The sequence below is a fragment of the Rhinopithecus bieti genome, unplaced genomic scaffold (genome assembly GCF_001698545.2).
Source record: "Rhinopithecus bieti isolate Rb0 unplaced genomic scaffold, ASM169854v2 scaffold_3527, whole genome shotgun sequence".
In the NCBI taxonomy this organism is placed as follows: domain Eukaryota; kingdom Metazoa; phylum Chordata; class Mammalia; order Primates; family Cercopithecidae; genus Rhinopithecus; species Rhinopithecus bieti.
The window spans coordinates 589,997-599,208 of record NW_016804488.1 but is presented as its reverse complement, the minus strand read 5'-3'; the positions used below and the strand labels follow the sequence as shown (position 1 = coordinate 599,208).

The window sequence follows — 9,212 nt, the reverse complement described above, 5'->3', positions numbered from 1 at the left end:
CAAGAGGAAAAAATAAATGGTATTAAAATAATGGTAAGAAACTATTTTTTCCAAGAATGGTAGAATTTTAACAATCTATAAAGCTAGGTATTAAGTATGATGGGTACTATTTATCCATTATTCTATTTTTTTAAATTTTTGTTTAAATCTATAATAAGATTTTTTTGAAGAAACTATAATCATTAAATAAAATAAAGATTTTTAAAAAGCAAATGTAAAAGCATATGCTGATTTGCTCTTTATGAATGATACAAATTATTAAATTATCACATGTATGCTGACGCTATGGACATCTATTATGCATCAATTATTTTTTTTTAAAAGCTAGAAAAAAAACAGTAAATGTAAAAACAGACAAGTTTCCTTCATCTAACAAGTAGTTGCTGGCTTTACTCACTAAATAAACATGTATTTGAGGCCATTTATTCACTCAGGCAGTTTGGTTATTCCACAGTTCATGCCAACACCTCACTTCCATAGTTCAAAAACAAAGAATTTACAGATTATCATTGGACAATGGGAGAACGCCGTGAAAAATAGGTCAGTTTACAGACATTTACCCAGAGGGGCTTGCCCTCAATATTTCCACTGTAATAACATTAAGATATGTAAACATATTCACATTTTATCCCCCTGGAGTTCTGTTCTAACCCAATTGTGCAAGCCACACACTGAGAGTTACCCTGTGCCTCCTCCCCTCACAGCCCACAGCTCATGTCCACAGATGTCTGAGGCCACCCATTTCTACCATGTAAGAAAATAGCTCCCATACCAGGTACTGTTGCAATCACGTGTACAAACTCATTTAATACTTACAAACAATTTCATTTTACAGAGAAGAAGACCAAGTTAAGAAATTGCCTGAAAAAGTAAACTAATAAGTGGCAGAACTGGGATGTGAACCCAGTCAGGCAGCTCCAAATTCCATGCATGGAACCACTTGTGTTGTTTCTACTCTGTTGCTATTCTAGCCATTGCTCTAATGAATAACCTTGTAAAAATATCACTTCCCATTTGTACAAGGACATCTGTAGGATATATCCCAAGAGGTGGTTTCATTAAATATTTAATTGCATTTTTCGTTGCTTTTGTCTGAACAGACTATAGCTCCTTGTGGGCCGGGAACTCACTTTTCTTGTTCACCCACTATCTGGCACATAACAGAGATGCATAAATGCTTTATTCCTTCCTTCTTTTACTTATTCAACAAATATTTACTGAACATCCATTGTGTGCTAGGCATTGTTCTGGGTGCTGGACAATATATTGGTGAACCAATTGGGGGAAATGCCCAGTTCTCATGAATGTAACATACTAATGTAGGATCCAGAGGCAATTGGCTAATAAGAAAATCTGTGCTGTATTACAAGATGATAAATACTAAAGAAAAATAAGGCAAAGAAAGGCGGGATGCAGGAGATACCATTTTAAATAAACAGTTATCAAACAAATAAAACCTTCTGATGAGGACGTTTACCTTAGCAGCAAAAGTAATTGTGAAAATTTTTTAAAACTCAAGTGCCCATTAAGGAGGAGTAGGCAGTCTGGCTACCTCGGTCACCGAACTGTTCTGAGGTTGATAAGCATAAAGCGGAAAGAGCAATGCCTGGGAACCAACTTCCACCTGTAACACTCTTTCATGGGAAGCTAGGCTAATTCCCTAAAACAAACTTGCATGTCACTGAAATGCACTGTTTATAAATGTAAAACTACCTACACAGACACGAACACATTAACAATCGATGAAGAGCGTCTCACTCCTTTATTCCTGAACTTAAAACTTTTGTACAAACTTTCAACTGAGATCATTTTGATCCTGAAGATCACATAAAAAAGAAAACATCTCCTTTAACATGTATTTTATTTCAAGACAGAGAGATAGAATATTCTGGCTCTGAGGATTCAGCAACATGTAATTCAATGTCAATTACTGAATCTCTTCAAACCGAAGCATTTGTCAGCAGAAAAATCCCATAGGTTAACTATAGACCTTAAACTCAGAAATGATGTAGGTAAATTACTACACATCTACTTCTCCTAAAAATGACATTTGTAGGTGTTAATGTTTATATAGTAGCATCAGGAATAAAGTTAATCATAATAATAAGCAATTGATTTCTATTTCATAAAAACATACACTTACAGGATATTTGCTTAAGTACTCACACAAGTTTGATTTGAACAATTCCAATCTGCTTAGAAAACCTTGCTAATGTAATTTAAATATAGTTCTAAGTAGATGCAAATTAACACTAAAGATGTGACCCTACAGGGTAACACAGCGTGGGTGCGTCATGCCCTGCTCTGGTGAGGCACATTGTGCAGTCTTGTGCTTTGGAGTCAGTACCTTTAGCATTCTGTTTATGCATTAAATGCAGCCAATGCTTTGTTCCTTAAACCTGAGAATTCACTGGTCAGTCTTTATAATGAATGCTTAGAACACAAATTATAGTTCAGTTCCACTTGTTTTTTGTTTGCTTGTTTGTTTGTTTTTTAGAATTTTTCTAAATTTGCCCTTTTCTGATAAATTATTCAGCTTTTATTTCATGCTGGTCTTTAAATTGTTCAGTTACTTTGACCCTTGGGACAGGTTTTGATTTAAAATAATCCAACCCTCCCAAATTCCCTGCAGCGTGGGTGTTTGTACCTGCCAGGAGGCAGAGGCAGGCAGACAAGAATAGACCCTGATCTCACTCCAGACCTCACTGGAACCCTATGGAAAACCAAAGCAAGCACTCACCGGGTTCCTGAGTCTGCAGAGCCAATTCTTCCACATCAGGGCTTGGAACTGGCGCCCGGCATGCCCCATGCCTGCTGCTCCCTGCTCTCAGTCAGGAAGCCTGCCTGTTAGGATGGTGCTTATATCTGCTGGGCTCAAGCAAAGGCATGTTGCCTATTAGTCAATTCTAACAAAAGTGAGTGATGCAAGAGAGATTACTGGTGACTGAATAAAACAGGCATCAGATGTCCCCTCTTCTGCATCTGCTGAGAAATCTTTTCACTAGCCGTTCAGTGTTTCGGGAGGGTTGAGTTACAGGAAGCTGCCTTCAGGGACTTTTTTGGGCATACACACATACATACAGAGGGTGCCCTCCCTTTCCAAGAACCCACACAACTGATCTGTGTGACAAGAAGTAATGCCCACATTTATCATTTACTTCCCGTTTTTTCTGGATATTAATTAGATGGAATTTCCATTATTCTTCTGAAGCATTGGTTATTATACTACTTTGCCAGAATATTTCAATTTTGGTGGTCCCATGGCAGAGAGTTTCACAGGAAGGAGATGGAAGCAGTGTAGGTGTCTGGGGGAGTTTGGGGAATGGGTGAATCAAGTTCCACTCTGCTACTGCACCTACACTTCATACTTCTCCTTCACCCATTTCCTCCAAAGGGATCAGGATCTACCTTTCAGATGGTATCAGGTGCAGACATGACTGGACTTAGCAAGTGGCCTGTGGATTACCTGTGAGTCCTGTTTGATTACTGCACACTTGCACTTTCTAAGTGGCATGATGGATTCAGCTCACCAGCTGGTGGCTCCATAGTCCTGGAAGCCAGGCCCTCTTGAGTTCCTGTTTCCCCCAGTTGTGGTCAGAAGAATTTCAGGCAACGCAGTCTTGTGGTCTTCTATTTCATAAAGCAATTTTCACAAGCTGTGAATGCTCGATAAATGACTTTTGCAATAGTAAACAGGGAATATAGGCTTCAGTAAAGAAATTGACTCAATTATTTTGTAAACTTATTTTTTAAAGGAAGCTTATTTTATTTTATTTTTTGTTACATGACTGGCAGCACTAGAGTGAAGGCCATTACTTAGTAGGATGGGGCCCAGCACCCATACATGGATTTGCCTGATCCCCATACGATGTTCTCCCTTGACCTGTGACTTCTCAAAGGTCTTTGGGGTTGCCTAAGTATTGCTACTCTGGTGCTCTTTGCAGATAACATCTAGAACACCTTACATTACAAATAATTGTCATAATTTTTAAAAATCTAGTATAAGAGAAAGCCTCCAACCATAAGGCTTTTCTCATTTTATGTTCATAACAGCCAGTTTTTATGCTGCTATGCCAGAATTATGCCAGAGGCATAAAAATTATTTCATCCATTGCTTTCATGGAACAATGCTGTATTAGGGTTTTCAGATAAACAGAACCAATGGGTGATTGATTGACTGATTGATTGATTATAAGGAATAGGTTCACACAATCATGGAGGTGGGCAAGTCCTAAGATCTGCAAGATGAATTAGCAAGTCAGAGACCCAGGGAAGCCAATGATACAGTTCCAGTCCAAGTCCAAAGACCTGAGAACAGGAGAGCCAATAGTGTAGTTGCCATCCAAAGACTGGGAAACTTGAGACCCAGGACAAGCTGGTATTTCCATAAAGTCTGAAGGCAGAAAACAAACAAACAAAAAAAGCCAGTGTCCCAGTATGAAGGCCATCAGACAGAAATAATTATCTAACTTAGGGGAAAGTCAGACTTTTTGTTCTATTTAGGTCTTCAACTAATTGGATGAGACCCACTCACATTAGGGAGGACCATCTGCTGAATTCAGTCTACCTGCTTAAATGTTAATGTCATTTACAAACACCCTCACAGAAACTCCCAGAATAATGCTATCTTTTGTTCTATGTTTCAGCCAAGAAAACAAACAAGCAATTAGAGTCCTTCCTAACTCCTTGAGCTGCCACATTAAATGCAGAATCACTGCTTAGTGGGCCCATATTAGCAAATTTGGCCTGATCCAAATTATGTTCCTTCCATCATTATCCCACACCCTTATATCCATTTCCACACATATTCCCCAGATTTCTGCTTGTATACATTAGAAAACTCAAATTGTCCATTTGATGTATAGCACACTTCCTCACAGCTTATACTTTATATCTCCCCTTTGGGTGCTGCTGGGACTTGAATCTAGTTATAGGTCTGAAATGAAAGAGGAATGGTGGTGGGGGTGGGTTCTGAGGAGAAGCAGAAGTGCCTTGCATGGCAACTGCCTCATGTTAGGACATTACAGTTTTCTTAGGCAAGGCAGAGTTAATCCCCTCAGACATGGGGTAAGAGACTGCTTCCACTAGGACTGAAGAAACTGCCTGCACTTGGGTGTGGAGACCTCTTCCACGTAATAAAGAAGATATTATTTAGGGGCTCAGCATGTTCAGCTTCATCAGGGTCTTCCCACATATCTCCATTCCAACTTTTAGCACCCTATTCCCTCCAAGTCAATACCTTTGCTTTGATAGTAGACACCCTGCAATATTAGCCGTCAACTTGCACTGTGATTCAGACACTTGCAAGATGAAATTCTGGTTTGATTTTCTGCAATCTCAGCCCTGTAGCTACAGGAAATAAGTGTCTGTTTCAGGGACACGCATAGAAACTTTCAGGTCATTTATGCAGCACTTCAGCTGGGAATTTGACCCCTAAGGTCATCCTTTTCTTTTTCCACTTTGTCCAGCAACATTAGAAACAACAGACCCATGAGTTTGACAAAAATGTTGGAAAGTATCAAATGCAAGATCATCCAGACCCTTGCTTCTTCTAAGTGTTTGATTAGGAGCATCTAATGGTGATATTTTGTGCATCTCTATTGCCACATCATGTCATGGACCACCAATTTTCTCTTTACTAGAAATAGAGTCAATAGTCTTTAAATCTAATCAGATTAGAGATTCAATCCCAGAAACCTTGGAACCTATTTAAGTTTATCCTTAAGATTCTCTTCATCCAGAGTTGTTCTTAGTACCAAAATCTGTATTAGGGTTCTCCAGAGAAACAGAATCATATGCATATTTATATATATAAAGAAATTTACTATAAGGAATTGGCATAAGCAGTTATGGAACTGGGCAAGTCTCAAGATCTGCAGGTGAGTCAGCAACTTGGAGATAATGGTGTAGCAAGTTGGAGAGACAATGGTTTAGCTCTAGTCAGAGTCTAAAAGTCTGAGAACCAGGAAAGCAAACAGTGCCATCTAAAGGCCAGCATGTTTAATATCCACAAAGAGCCAATGTTTCAGTTCAAGTCTGAAGGCAGAAAAAAAGTTGAGTTCGCAATTTAAAGATCATTAGGCAGGAAGAATTCTCTTTCTCGGGGAGGATCAGCCTTTTTGTTTTATTCAGGCCTTCAACTGATTGGATGATGCCGATCTATATTAGGGAGGGCAGTCTGCTATATTCAGTCTACAAATTCAAATGTTGATCTCATCCAAAATACACCAACAGACAAACCCAGAATAATATTTGACCATATATTTAGAAATCCTGTGGCCCAGCCAAGTTGACACAAAATTCATCATCAGAAATGCTATGAGTTTGGTATTTGCATTTTTTAAAATTCTAGTTTGTGCTTTAGTTACATATATTTAGTTGTAGGGAGATGGTAGCATTTTTGTTAGGTTTTATTTTGTTTCTTTCCTGTTCTTTTTTTTAAATAATGTCAATTTTTATTTTAGATTCAGGAGTTACAGATGCAGGGTTGCCATCTGGGTGTATTACATGATGCTGAGCTTTGGTGTATGATTTCTCTCATCAATCAGGCACTGTTCATAGTACCCAATAGTTAAGTTTTCCAACATTTGCTCCCTCTCTCCCTCCCCCTCAAGTAGTGCCAGTTTCTACCATTGCCATCTTTATGCCTATAAGTACTGAATGTTTAGCTCCCACTTATAAGTGAGAACATGCAGTATTTGGTTTTCTCTTCTTGCACTAATTTGTTTAGGATAATAGCCTTCAGCTGTATCCATGTTTCTGTGAAGGACATGATTTTATTCTTTTTTATGGCTGCGTACTACTCCATGGTATATGTGTACTACATTTTCTTTGTTCCATCATTGATGGGCATCTTGGTTTATCCCATGTCTTGCTATTGTGAATAGTGCTGCAATGAACATATAAGTGTGTCTTTTTGATAGAACAATTTATTTTCTTTTGGATGAATACCTAGTAATAAGATTGCTGGATTGAATGATAGTTCTGTTTTCAGTTATTTAAGAAATCTCCAAACTGCTTTCTATAGTAGCTGAACTAATTTATATTCCCACCAATGAACAGCCTATATGTGTTCCCTTTTCTCCAAGCCTGTCCCACATCTGATGTTTTTTGACTTTTTAATAATAGCCATTTTGACTGATGTGAATTGATATCTCATTGTGGTTTTTATTTGCATCACTCTGATGGTTAGTGATGTGGAGCACTGTTTAATATGTTTATTGGTCTTTCGTACGTCTCCTTTTGAGCAGTGTTTGTTCATGTATTTTGCCCACTTTACAATTTTTTTTTACTTGTTCAGTTGTTTAAGTTTCTTATAGATTCTCTATATTAGACCTTTACCAGATGCATAGCTTGCACATATTTTCTCCCATTCTGTAGGATGCCTATTTATTCAGTTGATAGTTTGTTTTGCTGTGCAAAATGTTTTTTGTCTAATTAAGCCCCACTTGTAAATTTTTTGGGGGGAGTCACAGTCTCTTTTGAGGACTTAGTCATAAATTATTTCTGAAAGCCAATGTCCAGAATGGTGTTTCCTAGGTTTTCTTCTAGTATTATTATAGTTTGAGGTCTTACACTTAAATCTTTAATCTATCTTGAGTTAGTTTTTGTATATGGTGAAATGTGGGGGGCCAGTTATTTTCTTTGGTGTATGGCTAGTCAGGTATTGCAGGTGTATTCCAGTAGCATTTATGAATAGGGAGTCCTTTCCTCATTGCTAATTTTTGTTGACTTTGTCACAGATCAGATGGCTGTAGGTGTGCAGCTTTATTTCTGATTCTCTATTTTGTTTCATTGGTCTATGTGTCTGTTTTTGTACCAGTACCACACTGTTTGGTTAGTAGACATGCAGTATAGTTTAAAATGGGATAATGTGATGCCTCCAGCTTTGTTTTGCTTAGGATTTCTTTGTCTATTCAGGCTCTTCTTTGATTCCATATGAATTTTATAATAGTTTTTTCTAATTCAGTAAAAAATGACATTGGTAGTTTGATAGGCATAGCATTGAATCTACAGATTGCTTTGGGCAGTATGGTCATTTTAAACAATATTGATTCTTCCAATCCATGAGCCTGGAATGTTTTTTCATTTGTTTGTGTCATCTATAATTTCTTTTAGCAGTAGCAGTGTTTTGTAGTTCTTCTTGTAGAGCTCTTTCACCTTTGGGTTGGGAGTATTTCTAGTTATTTTGGGTTTTGTGGCTATTGTAAATGAGATTGTATACTTGATTTGGATATTAGTTTGAATGTTATTTGTGTATGGAAATGCTACTGATTTTTTACATTGATTTTGTATCCTGAAACTTTATTGAAGTTAGTACAAGTAGCCTTTGTGGAGTTTCTAGGTATAGAATCACATTAATCATCAACAAAGAGAGATAATATGGCTTCTTTTTTTTCCTATTCAGATGCTTTTTATTTCATTCTCTTTCCTGATTACTCTGGCTAAGACTTCCAGTACCATATTGAATAGGTTTAGTGACAGCAGACATCCTTGTCTTGCTTCACTTTTTAAGAGGAAAGCTTCCAGGTTTTGCTCATTCAGTATGTTGGCTGTGGGTTTGTAATAGATGGTTCTTATTATTTTGAGATGTGTTCATTTGATGCCTAGTTTTTTGAAGGTTTTTATCATAAAAGGATGTTGTATTGCATCAAAAGTTTTTTCTGCAATTATTGACATAATCATATACTTTGTTTTTGATTCTGTTTATGTGGTGAATTGCATTTGTTGACTTACATATGTTGAATCATCCTTGCATCCCAGGAATAATCCCTACTTGATTGTGGTGAATTAACTTTTTTGCTGTGTTGCTGGATTTGGTTTGCTAGTATTTTATTGAGGATTTTTGCATTTATATTGATTAGAGATATTGACCTGAACTTTCCTTTTATCACTGTGTCTTTTCCAGATTTTGGTATGAGAATGATACTGACTTTGCAGAATGAGTTAAGGAAGAACCCTTCCTCTGTGATTTTTTTGGAATTGTTTCAGCAGAATTGGTATCAGCTCTTCATTTTAGGCCTGGTAGAATTCAACTGTGAATCTCTCTGGTCTGGGTTTTTTTGTTTGTTTTTTATTAGTAGGTTTTGTATTACTAATTCAATTTTGGAACTCATTCTTGCTGTTGGACTGTTTAGGATTTCGATTTCTTCCTGATTCAATCTTGAGAGGTTATGTGTTCCCAGGAATTTATCCACTTTTTCTAGAATTTC

The 9,212-nt window shown here is 37.3% G+C and overlaps 1 protein-coding gene across 1 annotated transcript in view; it reads right to left on the bottom strand.

Moving 5' to 3' along the window:
• Window positions 1-2,809, bottom strand: part of ABCA13 (ATP binding cassette subfamily A member 13) — a 503,546-nt gene extending 500,737 nt beyond the window's left edge. The window contains 1 exon segment of the mRNA XM_017868548.1: window positions 2,741-2,809. Coding sequence (XP_017724037.1) covers window positions 2,741-2,809 — 69 coding nt within the window.
• Between the last annotated feature and the right edge of the window lie 6,403 nt (window positions 2,810-9,212).